General features: G+C 36.6%; 1 protein-coding gene across 1 annotated transcript in view; it reads left to right on the forward strand.

The window, feature by feature from the left end:
• ME1 (malic enzyme 1) overlaps positions 1-19,492 on the forward strand; it is a 155,475-nt gene that overhangs the window by 22,422 nt on the left and 113,561 nt on the right. The window contains exon 2 of the mRNA XM_041412404.1: positions 17,431-17,564. Within this exon, the coding sequence (XP_041268338.1) occupies positions 17,431-17,564 (134 nt within the window). The remainder of the gene's footprint in view (positions 1-17,430; positions 17,565-19,492) is intronic.

Here is a 19,492-nt window from a genome sequence, read left to right on the forward strand (position 1 = left end):
TTATTAATTATAATTAGGACAATACAAAGAACATGAGAAGTCTATCTTTCAGCCAGTAGTAATTTACATTAATTTACATTAAACTTTGGATAACATGATATTGTTAATTGGAGAAAATGAATTCAGATTAATTTTCCCACTTTTCATAATCCCAACTAAAATTTTTTCATGGAAGACCAGTAGATGATGCTGCAAAAGTTTTCCTCAAAATTGAAAAGTTTGATGCAAATAAACCCAGTAAAACTGCTAGTAATTATCAGATATTTATTATGTCATATTTTTTTGCAGAGTATTCACCTGTTGAACAGAGAAACAAATTAACTGCTATATTCTGCCCAGAAAAAGATGAAGTTTGAAGAGGTTTCTTAGAACTTCTTACTAATTTTCCAAAAGAAGAATGTGAAAATAAATACTTAAAATTATCTTTCAAAAAATATTTCTGCAACTTTTTTTTTCATTTTTAAAGAATTATTGAAAACTTATACTTTCAATTTCTAAAAAACCTGAATTTAGAAACAAAATACAAATCCAAACCCAAATAAACCCCACAGTCCAGAAAATCCTGTCAAAGACCACAGGGGAATAGAGGCTGAAGGAAGGCCAACCATGCCTAGGGAAGATAAGGAAAGAACACATATCTCAATGATATGAGAAAAGCCTTCAAGGAGAAAGTTAAAATTCACAGGGGTATCACTGAAATTACACATGGCTCATTCTAGATTTTAATTGTATGAGAGGAAACTTGGAAGCTATGTTGAGAGCTGCTCAGTTCAGTACTTTTATGCTCTACTTATGATTTCTCTTCCAGTGGGAAGTAGAACAAAATTGTTATTGCACATTATGAAATACTGTGCTTAAAGCATAATGGGCTGAACAATTTAGCATCTGTATGAATAAGCTGTGTAATGAGAGAGCTGTGTAATGCTGCACTGTCTGCAAGCCTGAGGACTCCACATGTTATAAGGCAGGCTGCTTTTTGGAGTGACCTAGAAACGATGGAAAAATGGGCTGACAGGAATGTCATGAATTTAGATAAAGGCAGATGAGCAGCCCAGCAATTAGGATGGAATAACTCTGTGCAAGAGAACGGGCTAGGAAACAAGTAGAAAGAAGGCCTGTAGGAAGAGACCTGGTGACCTGGAGGCACAGTGGAAGAGTCAGAGGCCAGGAAGACAAGTCTGAGTGTGGGAAATTTGAAATAGTTCTGAGGAAAAATAGAAGGAAAAATTGAGGACAGTCAAGTGCAGTGGGAGGCTTCTCAGAGAGAAGTGGAATCTCTATCCTCTGAGAGAGTCAGTGCTCACCTGGAGATGACTTTGAGCATCCTGGCCCAGCTGGACCTGCTCTGAGTAGGGCTGGACCAGTGGACCTCCTTGAGGCCTTGCCAAGCTGCATGATTCTCTTGTATTTGTGACTGTCATGAACTCTGTGCATATAATAATGTTTTGGACTTCATGGATAACTACATTATAAACATTTGTTCTCTTAAAATTATGTCCAGTTGTTAACTGTTTTCCCATATTTTTAAAAAAGACTGTTCAATTGATTCATAGTAGTGACATCTGACTTCTAGGGAGCAATGAAAGCTAATAAAAATGGGTAAGGATGGTTCAGATGGTTAAGTATGCAATGATTTATGGGTTACGTGGGACTGTAAATTATCTGGTTAAAAACAGCATTTCTATTTTCACTTTGTTACAGCCAAAGTGCCAAATATGTGCAGGTTAGGTGCTACAAAAAGATATTAACCTGAGAAACCCATTATTTCTTATCTGTTGTTCTGTTTTTCATTTCTCAGCCCAATAGGGACTAGTGTAAAGTGTTGTCATCTGTGGTTTTAGATCTCTCATGGACATTCTATCAACTTAGGGGCAAAATTTTTTTCTTTAGTCGTAAAGTTTATAATTGCTTTAATGGGGACTTTAGCTGCTAGGAAAATATTAAGTAATGTGTGAGTTCATTACATCCACAAAGTAATAACTAAACCTTTTTTTTTTGAGTGCTCTTGTTAAAGGAGGAAACAAGTTTGGGATTCAGTTAATATATATCTACCCCTAAAAACAAGCCTATGTAGGGCATTGTATGTCTGGCTATGTATGAATTAACGCCCCTTAAAACTGTCTGATGTTGGCATGACTTTTTTCCTGTCTAACTTTGGAGAAAGCTCAGGATATATTTTAGTGGTTTCCTCTCTTTAGAGGAAAAAAAAAAAAATCAAACAATAGGAAGCAGTCTAGACCTGCTCCCTCTCCAGTGAAAATTATGTATCAAATAGTGCTAACCTGAGCAGGTATTCTCAATTTCTGGCCAGCTGTTTCAGAGCCCAGCATGTGGTTGGACTTGTGGAGAGATGATGGAGGAAGAAGAAGACGTACAGTGATGCGTTTTCTTGGATTTTATTCAAGCTGCCTGCAGTATTATTTATGGATGTTACAATTTCTTTATTAAATAATCCACCCCTGAAGTCAGACCATACGTCTAAAATCAGTACAAATGCTTGGAAAGCTTACAGAAAGCAAAGAGAAGAAAGAAATAAGTGTTGTTTTGTAAACAGAATAAGCAGTGGTGATGTTTATAATATTGTTGTGCATTTGTCTGAAGTGAGTGAAAACATACGTAATGATCTAGATAAGTTTTGTGTTAATGGGTTAGAAGGGATGCTTAATCTCTGGAATTTTATTGTGGCCTTCTGCCAGTGCTGTGTATTTTCACTCAAGGTTTCATCTGAAACAGATAAACAAGCAAAAATGTTTTATTTCTGAAGGTGTCTGAATTTCCTGTAATGTAAAATTCCTGTTAGAAGGAGGTGAGTTGGCTGGTTTTTGGTTTTGAACAGGCAGATTTCTTTAACAGTGTAACTGATAGCAAAGAATGAGAAGGCATTCAAACTTGACACAGTTGTTAGTACAAGATCTACTGATCTGCAGAGCTACATGAGCTCAGCCAAGAGGTTCTCCTGACCTACTTTTAGGTAACAAACTTGGCTATCACTGACACTTGAGAAATGAAAACAGTAGATACCATAGTATCATAGGTAGCAACCCAATCTAAAACCTTTAAGACTTAATTACTTTTACTTCGAAATTGTGTTTTCCTTCTTGTTGTTTGTGCCAGAAGATGTTTCTTTGGCAAATTGTGTAGTCTATGGAGGAAGTTACCTAGTTCTTCAAGAATATGTCGGTATGTGTAACAGGATAAATGTGGATTCTGGACACATACAATCAGAATTTTCTAATTATCTGTGTTTATTTGAGTTGCATTTATATACCTTTCACAACCTGTGTCTCTGCTTTAGAATGTAAAAGGTTAGAAATCTCTAAATGCCTCTCAGTTCATTCTCCCACATGTGGAAGAAGTTAAGAGTATCTAGTATAGAGGGATTTTTAATGTTTTCTATAGTACTACTAATGATAGACTAGTTTAAACTATTAAACAAAAGCGTTCATTTTACTGAATACTGATAAATAGTTCTGGTTCAACACAGTAATTTCAAGATTCCAGCTTTAAAAGCTTGCCAAACTGGGAGATGCTTTCCCCATTGATGATGTGTTTTGGGTACCTGATTTATTTGAGGGACCTCATATTCCCCTCTAAATTGTGCGATTTGTAATTCCCGCTGAAAGCCCACTGGGGTTCTGGATTCATCCTTGTGAGCTTCCAGTGGGACAATGCTGCCCACCCCTGCCTGGGAAAAGAAATGTTGCCTTTTGCAGTGTGATTTGAGCTTTCAATCCAGGCATAATTAGGAACAGACGGCAAAGTAAGGTTCTTTGTGTGTGCAGTGTGTGTGAAGCAGATTGCAGCAGTCCAAAGCTCTTCTGGCACAATTACTTGCAGCACCTGTTTTTTCCTTCTTGTGTTCATCTGAGCTTCATTTCTTCAACCTTCACATTTGCATTCGTGTGTGTTCTCTGATCTTAGTGTTCCTTATGCAGGTTGGACTTGCTCTGTTTTGTCCGTGACTCCTACCTTTGAGCTCTCTTTCAGTTATTAGTTGAAAATAAATCCTGTTACTGTTTCACTTGCTTTGCTGGCTCTTCATTCCCCATCTGCTTGGGCCTTCTGCTTAACTTTTCCATTCCCATTGCTTTCAGCCATACCAGTTTGGCTTGCTTTCTCTGCTTACTGTCGTGCTCTTTCAGCAGCTCCAAGCAACTCCTCCTTATGCCTTTACTGTCCTTACTTTTGTTATAGAAAAGTCAGCTACTTCTCTTGGCCACTGTGAGAGGCAGATACACACAACTAAATTGGGTTGGTGTCCCCAGTAAGGCTGGTGATTTTGCATTATTAAAGCTTGCTCCCTGTGAGCACTGTTTTTTCTGTACTATAAGGAAGCCAATTTTTCTCATGAATCTTGTAAACGAATCCTAAAGTTCAGTCTATGTAAATTACATTTCCTACTAGAAAAATAAACTGTCTTTGGAAAATCTTGCATATTATAGCTTAGACATATGGTCTTATTTTGCATGCCAGTACTGGTGAAAGAAATCTGTTTCTTTCAAGGATTGCTTTGCTATACTGAGAGACTTAAAACTGATGCTTCTGTACAACAGCAGAAACTACTTTTGAGACCAGCACTTTTGGGGAAGGAGAGTCTAACTAGTCCCTCTTGAAACCAATCATCCTGGTTTGGAAGGTTGCCACTCCCACTTCACACAGCAAGCAGTGTAACCTTTGCCAAAACAGCCAAGACTAGTGGTGAAATAAAAGGTTTTGTTTTGTTGTGAAGCTTACCATTAAACTCTCAGTACCTAGTCATCAGGAGTGATTGTGAATGTCTGAAGGCTCCTATGCCTTCATGTGAATAGCATCTGGCAGTGTCACTACAGTATAAATAGCCAAGGTACAATAGCCACGATGAATTTGGTCTACTTTTCCATTTAAAGTTCCTACCATAAGCTGTCTAAAACCCCCCAAAGGCAATTCGGTTGACTAAAACTAAAGAGCAGATTTTTGTGTTCTTTGAAATACTGTTGGTTCCCTTTGTTTTGCCATCTGAGTTCAGAAACAAAATATGTGTTTTGTTATATGAGCTTTTCAGCCATTTTATTGTGATCCTTTATTTAATCTTCTAGAGAAAAAGCATGACACCTAGACGTGGAACATTTTGTGTTAGCGTCAAAATATGTCTGTGCTGGGTTTTCTTGTTCCTGTTTCTTTTCTTATCTCCCTGTTTTTTGCCCTTGAAGACAGTGCAGATCCTTGACATTCTCACGTGGGAATTCCTGTAATAGTGTGCAGCAAATGCGTTTGAAGTGTTATCTACTTACTCCAAGCCTGGAAATAAGATATACTCTCAAATATGTGTAGAAATACTAAAACTAACAAAACCCCAGTGATGGCTATGGCTACATTGCCTGCCCTAGATGAACTAATATTTCTGTACTATGGTTTTCTTCCTCAGCTGATCTTTTAACTGGCAGGTACCTGGTGAACACTAAAATTTATTTAATTAAAGCAGCAAACCAGCACTCCCTCCTCCATTTGCATAACAATGCACAGAAAGTTAATGTGCCCCACAGGAAACTTTCCCTTGGGTGATCAGGGCTGGAGGTGGTGCTTGTTCAACACCTTTGGATCCACTGGGATGTGGATTTCAGTTAGCACTTTGTTGGACGGGATTTTTTTTCTTAATATAACCCTTAGTATCTCTGGTCTTTTGCATATTTCCATTTTCTGTAAGAAGAATATTCTATTTGAAATTGTGGAACTAATAAAATAAGTTGAGTGTGCTGGTTTGTAATGTGGAAGTTAATAAACAAATAGAATACAAAAGTCTTTCTGAGTTGGGTTTTTTAGTGGATTTTTTGTTCAATCCTGCATGAAAGGGGCTTAATATTGGTGTTACTGGTCTGGTTGACACATTAACATTATGAAATGGGCAGAGTTACTTTGTAGTTCAGTGGTTATAAAATTGGTGAAAATTGAGGATCCTTCATTTTTCTTAACCTGAGTGCATCTCTCATTGTTGCCTAAAATATGTTGCGAATTGGTATCTTAAGCTTAAGAACCCCATGTAAGACTTTAAAAATACTACTCAAAGTATTTCCTTAGATCTGTCATCTTATTTTACTCTGCCTTCACTGCATAAATGCTTTTTTGGTGGTTTTTTTTTTTTTTTTTTTTTTTTTTTTTTTTTTTTTTTTTTTTTGTGAAATGCCTTAGCTATTAGTCTGAAAATACTCTGTTTTGCCAGTTTGTCTCAAAACTTCTTCCTCCTCTGTGTTCCTGGTTGCTCCATACTATCTTGTGTAGATGCTGTGTTTATAGGTCTACTAACTCAGTGTGCCCGGAACAAGCTTACACCAAGGACAGTGGTTAAAGCTTACTCCAGATTAATTAGGTTTAAACAAGATATTCTCATTTTATACAAGTGATAGTTCTGGCATCATAGTTTCTGTTAGGGAAGGGAGCAGTTATTCTTTATCTAGCTAGAAAAATCTTATAATGGGTCTGCATAATTAGATTATAGGAAATATGAACAGTTAGAATAGAGGAGCAATATTTCCTTCAGATTCAAATAGACTTGAGTTTAATATTTACTGTCAGGTTACATTTTTCAACATCAACATAGAAAATGGTTTTTTAACATACAGGTTTGGTTCTTGGTTTGTTTGCTGTTTTGTTTTGGGGTTTTTTGGTGGATTTTTTTTCTAATTTTGCTTTTCATGTTGTTTTAGACTTGAATTTCTGTGTGTAGCCCAGTTAGATAAAAGAACAACTAATCCTTGGTTTGCTTTGAAAATGGTAGCAACTTGAAATGCATCAGGTCTCCTGAGAGGGGATTCTTGCCATTTTTTCACCTTCTCGAATTTTCTTTCAGGTAGCACTCGTGTGCCTGATAGCAAATTCAGAGGGCTGTTTTCCTTAGCTGCCACTCAGATTTTATTTCCATAATGCTCACTTCAGTCTACTATTTGCTTTGATGAGTCAAGCTCTTTTGGAGAGCAGTCAAATAAAAAGAAAAGTGATATATGCCCTATTTTATCACAGCTTTTTCTGTGATTTTTTTTCAGTCTAATCTTTTCTATGCAAGCAGATACTATTGATATGCAGGTTGCATCTTGGCAAAAGCAGAGCTGTATGAATGCAGCTGGTGCAGCAAATTTAAATGAAATTGCTCTGCCATTAGTAGATATCTTCCTTCAATCAGCTAACTTTTTGCATACTCTGGAAGGCTTTGCATGACTTTGCTGTCTCTGTGGAACTGGTTAAGTAACAGTTTTAGGTTGCAAAATCAGAGCTCACACTAAAGTTTTAGACTGGTTGTGTCTTTTTTTCCCTGTTGAGTTTTAAATAGTTTGCCTTTCCAGTCAATCTGGCCCTTCATTGTATTTTCCTCCTTCCTTATTCTAAAGGGATGGAACCAAACAAAATTTTAGCAAAGTTCAGGTGAGATTACAATTTTCAGGAAGGTGTATGACAATGTGTATTCTTTTATCTCACAACTGCTATTTCAGATGCTGTAATAGTCTCAGCCTGTGGTTCTAGTAATGACTGTGGCTCCTGATGACTACATGGAATGTTTAAGAATTCAAAATGGAAAAATAATAGTGAGCTTACTCAAAGTCTTAAATTGGCAAATTTGTTTGTCACTTTGTTCATGATTACGTGAATCTTCAGTGACTTTTCAGCAAGAAGGAAAGTACTTTATTTGCAAGAGAATGTTGCAAATAGAATGCCTATGGTTATGGCAAAAATTGAATGACTGTCTACCTGTTGGACAGGCTGTGCTTATAGATCAGATACATTCAGAGTGTAAATTTTGCATGTTGCTTTACACTTTGTTCTAGAGTACTACTCAGTTCAGAGAAAAAATGCCAAGATTTGATGTAACAAGCTCCCAAAACAAAGGCTTTTTTTCATGTATACGTGTACTACCACCCTTAGACTGAGATAATTAAAGGAAAGTAAGTTTCCATCTGTGGAATGAGAGATGCTTGATAGGTATGCAATATATACAATAAATGTACATGACAGAAAGGCTTACAGATCACATTACCAGGCTGTGGTAATAGAAATGCTGTAACTATAGGATTACCTATGACAATGGAAAGTATTAATCCCATTTATTTTGACTGAAATAGTTCATTGTAATCCTAAAAAAGAGAAAAGGGCACCACCTAGGATCCCACTCAGACTGTCCTCAGTCTTTGGAGGTTGCCCAGAGGACTAATTTTGAGTAGACACGTCACTTTAGGCACAGTAAAACAGTACACTACCCATGAGTAACCCAATAATCTGTGTGCCTGGTGTTGCTCAACACGACAGTGCCATGGGCTCTCAGGTCACACCTCTGTAGTTCACCAGGCTGGCCAGTGCCCCTGTCACCACTTGGGACAGTAGGGAGAAAGTGTACAATTGTAGTAGTAGAAACAAAGAGCATAGCATTGAGATTGTTCTCTGCTCTACACAACTCTGTGTTACAGTATTTAAAATATTTATTTTTGTTAGTTGTTTGTCATGCCAGTGAAATGAAATTAGTTGCTTAGTCCTATCAGAAGCCCAGAATACAGTAGTTGGTAATCTGTTTAGTCTCTGAAAGGCGACAATAAAATCTGTTAAGCATATCAGGTTTATCAAATCCCCTCAGGATTTCAGGGCTTACTAACCTGTATTTGGTTAAGTACTTATTTCAGACAGATGGAATTCTTGGCCGTTACTGAAATTCCTCTCCTACTTACATGGAAATCATGCCTGACTCTCAAATAACACCTGATTTTGCAAATGTAAATATTGTATATTGGAGACTGCATGCCTGGTGACTGTGCTTTATGTGTAAAATTGTACAGTTAGAGAGGTATTATTTGGCATTTTGTTTGGAATAATTCTAGTTAACAATATATTTTATGTCAGCTGTCACTATTTTCATCTAAATTCCCTTTGCAAATAGGAATTCCATGTCAGTTATCCCACTGATAGCACTGCAAGCATCCTTTGAGTGGAGTTACATATTACCGATATAGGGTACTGACTCATAGCCTCTACTATACAAGTAAATTATTATTTTAAGTAGAATTTCAGATATGGTCTAGTAAAACCACTTTCTTTTATTTTTACATCTTTATTTTTTAAAAACAACTATTGTTCAAATTATAATTTATTATGCTATTATTATATAAATTTAATATCTAAAAATAAATCTGCACATTGATATATCTTTAGAAGACACTATTGACAAAGTTGGTAATTAACAAAATTATTTTTGTTACCATGCTTCATCCAGGGGCCTAGAGCTCTGAAGTGGCTACAACCAATGCTTTTAATCTATAACATAGGTAAGCTGTATTGAAAATTCAAATCTGTCCTAAGAACATGCTCAACAAATTGATATGGTAAACTGCTCTTTTTGCTGGTTCCCATAGGCAGAGCTTTCTTTCCCGAGTAGTAATCTTTGAGGCTCAGTATATCCCAAAGGAGTTATAAAAGAATAAAAATGGCTCATGGAAATGAAAAAAGGAAATATCCATGAACAAACAACAAACAAACAAAACAAAACAAAAAAAAAATCTACCAAAAAAAAAGCCACACAACATACCCAAACCCCAGCATAAGGATATTTGTTCAGCTTCTCTGGCTCTACAGTTTAAACTGTGTTTTAGGCAGCTGTTTGTTCTTGTCTGCTAGGGGCAACCAAAAGAGCCAAGACAGGTCTCTCTCCACTTGTGGAATACCTCTGCTAGGGAATTGAGTCAGGAGACACACGGACCACAGCTGATATTAGTTAATAAGTCTGTTATTAATTTAGCTGCTCTTACAAACAGACTCAGGTTGCTGTTAATGAAAGATAACCACATCCATTGATCCAGCTCCCGGTTTGTTCATGCCTGTGTTCGCTGTAGCTCCAAAGTGGGAGCAGCAATAGGGAGACAGCCACATTTTGAGACAGCCAGCTCTGATTTGAAAGTGTACAAATGCAGCTCTAGCAATTTCTTTAGCTGCTTTGGGACTAAGTATTCCAAACAGTATGAATAATTCAGAGTAGCATGATTTTTCAACAGGACATGTGGGTTGAGGAGTCAGAAGGATGGTAGAGCTTGATGTAGCAGCCAGATATAGGCAATTAGTGCCCCCTGAGATGCAGAGGAGTGTTGTGCCTGGCTGTTGCCTGGTGCTGTGATAGCCTGCTATGCAGTGGATTTATAGTTGATACTATTGCCATAATGAGCAATCTTGATTGTTCCAATACCTTTGAGCTTCCCAGTTCTCGCTAAGTGCTTATGTGTGCAAATCTGAATTTGGTCTGCAGTCAATATCGTAATTGGAGCAATTTGGATTAGTGATTGCAAGGTACCTATTCTAGAGTGAGCTTTAACTTTATCCTATAATTATCATGGATGGATAGGTGCCTATATTGCTTATGAATAACTAAATTTAGAATTTTAACTAGACCCAAGCCATCATCCTACATTAAAGCACAGCATGCAGTATATTTTTGTACATTATTATCTTGGTAAACTTCTTATACTGATTATTTGTTACTGTCTGCTGTTTGTGTAATACAGTCTTCTCACAATTAGGGTGAGGGGAGATTATGCAATGCAAAAAGATTTTATTCTGTATCTGTATAATAAAACACATATATAGAAATAATTTCTTAAAACTGGTTTGCTTGCTTAGGTCCAGATAATTGTTTACCTTAGCTTAAAGGATTGTAAAAATAAGAATGCTGTGATGTGTCATTTATACTGTGCTGGTCTGAATCATGCTTGTGTGCAATCACCGTATCAGCTCACGGCATGGCTGCCAAGCTGCCTACACATTCCCAGGATGAATTTGCCAAGAGAAGTCTCATCTCCTTCTGGCCATCTGCATTTGTTTTGAGTCATAAGTCCATGGGTGTGTGTATTAGCTACTGTATTTATCTGGGCTTCACTTGTTGGAAGCTGGTTTTGACTTTTGTTTCAGTTTCCCCTGTTGACTTGACTTTTTACATTTGCTTTTGAAAATCCTATGGACTTAGAACTGAGCTATGAGTAGGCTTCAGGTCACTCGATGTTTCTGGGGGAAAAAATTGTGTGTTCAACACACTGCAGCAGTGTGTTGAACACACAAATCTAGAAAAATAGTTTTGAAATACAAAAAGCCAAATGTCACAATATAGTTTTTCCACTTGAAGTACTTGTTAAAAAGCTGTGTTTAAAGAAAAGTGCATAAAGCCATGTGCCTTTGGGCATTTTATAGCTGAAATTAGGACAGTTTCTTCTGTTCTTGTATGTTCAGAGCTGTGCCCATCAGCTACTGTATTTTTTAAAATTTTTAATTTACCTTCAGCATGCCTCACAGTCTGACAGGTCCTGATGGATTCCTGTGCATGGGGGCTTATGAAAAGGAGCACAAGTGCTATATCTCAGTTGGGTTCTGCTGTTTACTCTTCACCAGTCTTCCTTCTCTTCCTTCTCTCATTCCTCATCTTAACCAGGGTAGATGCCTGTCTGTGTCTAGCTTTTCAAACTCCAGTGAAGGCACTTAATTAGCAGGATTCATTGCTAATTCAGGGATTTTACCTGTAGGCCAAGACAAGATCTGTGTGTTAGGTACTGTAGAAAGGCAAGAAAACCATCTTTTCTCTGCCAGAGAATCAAATGGACTGTAAATCATTAGTCAGTGTACTGATTTTTAAACCTTAATCTGAGAGGCATAATCCAGAACTAACCAATATGCCTCATAAAATGCCTGATAGAGAACCTCAGCATAGTTTTGGGGAAAAATAACTTTTTTGAAAGATAGCAGATCTATCACACTGTGACTTTTCTACTTCTAGTCTAATAATACTTTAAATAAAGTGTACATTATAAATGGTTATTGATGTCCTTTGGTTCTGAAAGCAAAGCTGTCGTCTGTATGTGTTGCCGGATGATTGCAGCAGAAAATTTGTATTTTCATATTCAGTTTTCATTTCTTAACTCTATGCTATTCATCTTTGAACTGTGATAACTTTCTGCTGTTGAGCATATTTTTTCTTCTTATCAATTTGTATTTGTCGTCTTTCTCCCAGCCTTCATAAACATAATTTGAAAGGATTTCCTTTTTTTCTCCAAAAGTTTTATAATGAGGATTTTGGTTTTTTTAAAATTGAAATGAGATTCAGATATTCAAGCTATTCAGCTATTCTTTTGTACGTAGACTTAACAGCAAATATTCTTAAGAAGAAACACGAACCTCTAAGTTAATGCAAATTGACATTTTGCAGAAATATTTTTTTCTTCAGGTCCAAAAGAAACCACCTTAACAGAAAACTGTGTGTGAATTTGCACCATAAAAAAAAGAAAACCAGTCCCTTTTCTTACCTACTGGGGTGCTTCCTGTGACTGGTGTGGTCTGAAGCCCTGGTTGCAGAAGAGATGTTCACCCAAATAGCTGCATGAGCTGCCTCTGCTTGTAATATTTTTTGGCAGTCATGACAAGTATGGGTAGAGAAAACAGAAGAAACATCTTTAGCTATATGTACTGCTCCAACACCAATTGCTTGCCATGAACCACATTTGTTTTCAGCAGAATGAGTTCATTATGGAATGTTGTGCTCAGATTAGTTATTCTAAGTATTTCCTGGTGTATTCTGCCTTGACACGAGTGTTGGACATGGAGTATTAGAAGTATTTATCCAATTTCTCTGGAGTCATGTTTGGAGAATAAAAATGAAAAATGGAGAGGAAATGCTTGTAAAACTTTATTTTTGCCTGTTCATAAGGTGACTTTTTAAAAAAACACATTATATAAAATATCTCAAAGGGATTTGCAGATCATTGAACTCTTAAATGTAGCTAAAAATGCTTGAAAACCCATATGTTCTATATTTTTATAGAGGTTTGTAAAAATTTCTTTGAATGTGTGAAATTTTGCAGAGTTGTGTTTTTAGTGCATTTGTTTGTGTGGTTTTTTTTCATATTCTGGTCCTAAATGTTTATGACGTTGGTGCCATAAACATTTAGGGTTTATAATTGATACTATTGCAGCTCTTGAAGAATTGCAGACTCTTGACTGGGAGGGTTAATAATAACTATACTTTTCATCTCTGTGAGGTATATGAAGCATAAATCAGTGAATAAATCAAAACCTGAAACTGGTTTTGTGTAGCTCATACCTAGCAGGATTATGCATACATTTTTTTGCTTCCTCAGCCAAAGAAGTTTTCCTTAAAAGAAACTAATTTTGACTTGGATTCCTCCCTAACAGTACTAGTGTAGTATGAAAAGCCAAAATTGCTGAAGGCTACAGCTTGACCAGCAAAAGAATTGCCTGCAAACAGTCATGCATACCAAAGATCATGGTTTCCTAAGGACTGCATGTAGTTCTGCAGTTGAATTTCTCCTGGAGACTTGTACATGAAGTGGTGTGATGTGTGACAGCGTGGGATAATGTGTGACTGGCAACTAGAAGTGATGCCACTGGGTCTTCATTTGGGGTGTGTTGGGGAAAAAACTCTTCCCTAGTAACTGGAGAATGTTTTTGGTCTTTCAAACAAAAGCATTAATCTTGTTTGTATGTCCTTCTTTTTTTTTGTTTTTGAGAACAGAATTTTTAAGAGTGGAATTGTGGGGTTCTGTAGTTCATTTGTTCAAAAAGATTATTCAGATCGTAAGCAGACAAGTATTGCAGGCAGCTGTGAGGTTTTCTCAGAGCTTTGTCTGGCAGAGCGCTCCCTGGCCTCTGCTCAGGGATACCAACTGCTGTGGTGAGAGCCTGCAAGGAGTGGCGAGCTGCCATCTCTCCTCTTTCTGGCCATGGCAGCAGATGTTGAGCACATCTGAGTCCCTCAGACTTGTGTGTTTTTTTACACAATATCATGGAAAATTGTTTACTGCGCCTTTATGATTTATATATACAGAATGAGTTTTTTAACAGAGTTTTACTTTTTGATGGACTCTGAGACAGTGATGAACCTACTTGTCCATCCTCAAAATACTCTAGAGACTGTAATTTTCCTCCAGCAGTATGTTAGACCAGCAATTCAGAGATTATGGTGCTTCTAGATATATATCCTTGCTATACCTTTTCACCTTCCTCCTCATTTCTTCCTTCCACCTTCACAGACATCGGAGGCTCAAATATACATGTGAATACTTGAGCTTGAGTACTGCTGGTGGTGGTTGTCTCCTGAACCCCTGAAGTCTTAAGAGCCTTGATTTTTCTCTTCCAGAGACTGGTGAAAGTCAGTGAGACAGAGAAATTTGGATGTGGACATAGTTTCCTCTTCTAAGCCAGCCTCCTTCTACGCGCTCTTAGGCGAATACTTCTGTGGCACACCTTCAGTGAGGCCAACAGGAGGAGATGAGCTGTTCTTCTAAATAAGTTGGAGTTTTGAAAAATGAAAGTTTTTGATCTACTAGAACAAAAGATGGCTAGGTCTTGGGAGAAATTGGAGAAAGATCCCTACAATGAATACTGGCTGCCCTTTAGTGAAGCTGAATCTCATTAGTGCATGGACAGGATGCACATATTGCTTTAGTACACTCTCTTTTTCTAGAGAGGTTTATATAAACCTGGCAATTATATGAGCTTCAGGTATTCTCTCTGAAGAAAAACCTGTGTCAGGGCAATCTAGTTTCTATTGAGAGGAAACTTGTCTCTGTTCTCTGTGAACAGAGGCTGAGACAGCTCTTGAAGTATTTTGAATGTGCTTTTTGTCTTCTCATGCACTGCTTGAAAATGTGGTTGAAAGCCAGTACAAAAATCTGTCTGATACAAGATGTGCTGTGCTGTTTATTCTATTTTGTGGTTTGTTCAGTACTGCAACTGAGGAAGGGTATTGATGTATGTGTAACTGCCCTACAACAACATTGTAGATGAGGGGCTTTGGGGAATTAGAGATTATGAGCAGAGGACAGACTGTTAAGAGTGGAGTTGACAAACTGATAGACATTAAATAATGAAAGAGTACTGAATGATGTGCAGTAACAGAAATCACTGCTACAATTACGAAACTTCACAAGATTACAAATGGAGAGACAAATTCTATGTCTATTTGCAATGAGTTAAAGTTTTTGAAAATGCACAGAGCTTTTCACATATGAATGAGAGTCTGAAAGGGTATTTATGCCTAAGGAGAAGTAAAAAAAAACAGCCCAAAATTTTGATCAAGAAGTCTACCAGAAAGGAAGGTAATGAGATGGCTGAAGAACAACTTGGTTTTGCCAAAAGCAAAACAGAGCATATAAGGAAATATATGAAGTGCAACTCTTGAAAAATTGCAGACTCTTAACTGGGAGGGTTAATAATAACTATACTTATTATAACTATATAACTATACTTATTAATAATAATAACTATACTTTTCATCTCTGTGATGTATATGAAGCAGAAAGAAGTGAATAAATCAAAACTAATTTGGCAGAGGTTAATATTTATGGTTGTGGTCTCTTGCCCTTATGCTGCTTTTAGATTGTCATACTGTTGGTCTTCTTTAAAAATTTATTTGTCATACAAGCTACAGAATAAAAATATTCAAATCGTTTATAATAGTTTGGATGCTAGGTGATGGAAGTCTGTCCCAACCAGGTGTGCACAAAATATGCCTCTCTGGGAGAGAAAGGAGTATGTAAACCAAGCTGGACCTAGAGCCCTCTCTGCTGGACGGCTGGGAAACAACACTTCAAACAGGAAAAAACAAGAATTTTTATGCAGAAAAGAAAATCTGAGGCTAGTGCAAGACATAAACCATAAATCCTACATAGTTGAAGTCTTCCCTATTATAAGCAGATGTAATATGAGACATTTATTTCATAAAATGGCCTTCTCTTATTAAATTATCAGGTGATATATTTTAATAATTCTTTTCTTCTGAGTAAATATGGGATCTAAGGGGGAAATAAAAAAAATAACATTTAATCTTAGAAATTTGAAGAATTCCTAATATCTTTGCCAAAGAGGAATAGTCAAGTAAAGGATTTTCTAACCATATAAATCCTAGGGTGTAGGTAGGTGCTGTGTTTTTGTACTAATGAACCAAAGAAATTAACACTTACTATAAAGCTGTAGTAATACATGAAGAATAGACTATTCCACACTGAAGTACTTTTTAAAAAAGGCGTTTGGCAAGATGTAACACATCTGTTTGTTTTACAATAAAATATATTTTCCAGTAAGAGGGGAAACCCTATTATAGTAATTAAAGTCCATATTTTATTCCTAATGTAAAGCCAAACACAGACATTCAGAATTTTTTTTTCATTCCATTTGACTAATGGAAATATGGGAAAGGAGAATTGCAGAGAATAACTGGATTGTCACTTTACTACTAGCACTAGAAGATCCATTAAAATTACACAGCTCCCTGAAGTCCAGTCACTTGGAACTGTTTCTGAAGTGTGCAAGAGCACACGTGGGTTTTTTAAGCCCAAAAAAATCTAGTGGAGATAAGAGGGATCAACACTGAATAAACTTGAAGGGTTGAGTCTTCCTTCTTTCATGATTTTTCAAGATGGGATAGCAGCTGAAGAGATTCATGACCTATCTGGTCACAGAAAATTCATTAGGGAAAAAAAATGCAGGCTTTGTGTACACATTTGGGAACCTCTGAAATCTCGCATGCGTGGAGAACTACAGCAAAAGTGTTACTGATCTTTATTAAACTTGGTTTCCCTTCATTTCCTGTCTAGGGAAGGAGAAACACATTTTGGAAATGTTTGATGTTTTTTTAAAGTGTTCATTGTGAGGTATTTCTTTTTCTTGAGTCTTCATTTCACTTAAGGTAACAACTTCATTAATGTCATAGAGCAGATAGTGTGATGGGGTTGCTTTAGGGCTTTTTTCCTACTTTTTTCAAGTCACAGTGACATAACCACTTCAAAATTTAGATTAAAAATGGTGTACGAAATATAGCCTAGCAAGATACAGGAAGATTTTGTAATATATTTTTGTTCTGTAAGAATAAACCCTATGTGGTGGCTATTTCTGAGAAAAAAAATCAAGCAAAAACAGAAACAAAAAAGAACCTGTCTAGGTAACCAAGTTAACTGGCTGTAGTTAAAACAGCAGAGTGAAACTTCTGCAGCCAGAGTGCTCGATGCTGCTGTGCTAAACCCACAGTCGTGTTTCTGTTGTAAAGGCACCATCTTTCTTAGAGTAGCTTGGGTAATTTCTGAAGATATTTTAGACAGACAGACCTCATTAAAAGCAAAAAATGAGTGGAGTGAATATATGGCTGCTTTCTTCTTCAGTTGTAACTTGGCAGTTTTGCAGGTGCTACTCTTGTGGTGTAGGAGATGTTAACTTGTTCTGTGCTGAGATGGAGTTATTATATATGTACAGGTCTTCTTATGGCTCAGTAAAACCTTTTTCCCAAAATATTTGCACAATTCCGTTTAATTTTAAATAGACTTTATGATGCTGACTTTACCCAGGCTATGACTTGCTGCAGAAGTTTTCTTAAATTAATTATCTCTTGTGTACATCTATGCATGGGTTTTATTTTTATTTTTGTTTTTTCAGGGTATGGCTTTTACCTTGGAGGAGAGGCAACAATTGAATATTCATGGACTATTGCCACCTTGCTTTCTTGGTCAAGATGCTCAGGTTTATACAATTCTTAAGAATTTTGAAAGGCTGACATGTGACCTAGACAGGTAAAGTCTATGAAACTTTATCCTACTCACCAGTTCACAGGTCGCTTACTTTTTTTTGTATGGTAGTACAGATGAAATTTTGAGGTATTTTTTCAGACTGTGGTTGTTGACTATTGGGAATTGTTAAGCTAAATACCTATTTTGCAGGAAACTTCGTTCAAAAAAAATAAACTCCTACTTTAAAATTTTAGTCTTCCAGAGCTGTTCACTTGAATTTTCTTCGATAACCAAATGATACAAAGGTCACCGGAAGCAAATGAACTTAAGTGAAACTAAAAGTCAATAATGACTTTGCATGCATATATGCATATAGATACATATGCATTAAAACATAGTAAACATGTAAAATGTTGTAAAACTAATATGTAACATAGAATTGCTGTGTTTGGGTATTTTTAAGGAAAAAAAAACAAACTGGGAAGGGCTTTAGATATTTATGAATACTAGAATTTTTTCCTAAAAAAAATTGTATTTTATAGGCTCTAGAACAAAACACTGTTTCTTCATCTCTTCCTCCTGTGCCTTGCTCTTCTCTGTCGTGGGGTGTCTTTCTATCAGTATGCAATATATGGCCTCTAGGTACCCATCTGTTGGTGCAAGGCTCTTTTATAATTTAAAGTTGCCACAACCTTTGTTTTTTATGGAGTCAGGATAGGATGAGGACAGCCTTCCTTGCAAGTGAAGAGCTTGCACTTGTGGTGTCTTTTGTTAAGACACCACAATTATTCTTCAGTGCACTCAGGATGGCCAGTCAGTTATTGTCAGATTAGTAGCTTCCCAGGCTGGAATGTTTATGAGTCTGAGTTCCAGCATACAGAAAAGTGTAAAATTTCATGAAGCCCCCTGAGTCAACCATTGATGTTACTGTAGGAGAACACTTTCTCTCTCCTTCTGTCCCCTTCTCCTCCTTAACTCTGCGTTAAGGTAGTTCCTTTGTGATACACCTTGTTGTTTCATGTGTTTCAGGACATTTAGAGCAGTTCCAACTGCTTGTTTCAGCTTGAATTGCCAGAATTTCGCTTCACCTATAGCTTGAAAACCATAAGAAAAAAGGTCTTAACCCATTGTTATATGTGTTTTTTAACTAGCAAAAAATTTTGGTCCTACTTCAGGTCATAGCAGAAAAACACTCCTGCTTCTCAAAATACCACAGATGGAATGTCACAGGTCTAACTATTCAGCATAGCAGTATTTTAATATCTTAATTCTTTATTCTTTTACTAAAAAAAAATCTGGATATTCAAGTGGCTTTTTGCCAAAATGAAAAATTTCTTCAGGAAAGGAAAAAATAATTAATCTGTCAGTTTTAAATGACAGAGTATTGAAACTTTGAATGATGTGCCTTTTGAACTGCAGTAAAACACTGTATGCTGAAGTTTTGATTGCAGTGGGAATAATGAAATATAAATAACTGTCTCCAAGTATCGTGGCAATACTTTGCAGCTATCTTTATTATGTCAAAAAATAAGGAAAGATAAACCTGTCTGTCTTGGGGGTGGGGAAGGAAATATTTTTCTAAAGTGTAACTAATCCTGTTATGATAGACAAAAATAATACAAAAGTATAAAGAAATATAATGTGGTTACAAATAAATGTAACCACAAACATTTGCTTCAGAGAATATTATTCCAAAACTGCCCCTGTTAACCTTAAGATCTGTAAATACTTAACTAAACAAAAACTTGGTGTCATTCTTTCCCACCTATGAGTCTTCTTTGGCTCATAGGTTTTCTCTTTTCCAAATACATAGTTGGGTCAGGAAGAAATTTGTTTCCTGCTCCTGTGACCAAACATCTGTAAAACAGAAGTGCTAACATTAAATTATTCCATCCATGTGTCTTGAGCATTGGACTGTAGCTTGCCATTTCATACTACAAAGCCAGTTTTATTATAATGCCTGCTTTAGTATAAAGATTATATTGTACTGT

This window comes from Onychostruthus taczanowskii, unplaced genomic scaffold (assembly GCF_017590055.1).
Source record: "Onychostruthus taczanowskii isolate IOZ18803 unplaced genomic scaffold, ASM1759005v1 scaffold39, whole genome shotgun sequence".
Lineage (NCBI taxonomy): Eukaryota > Metazoa > Chordata > Aves > Passeriformes > Passeridae > Onychostruthus > Onychostruthus taczanowskii.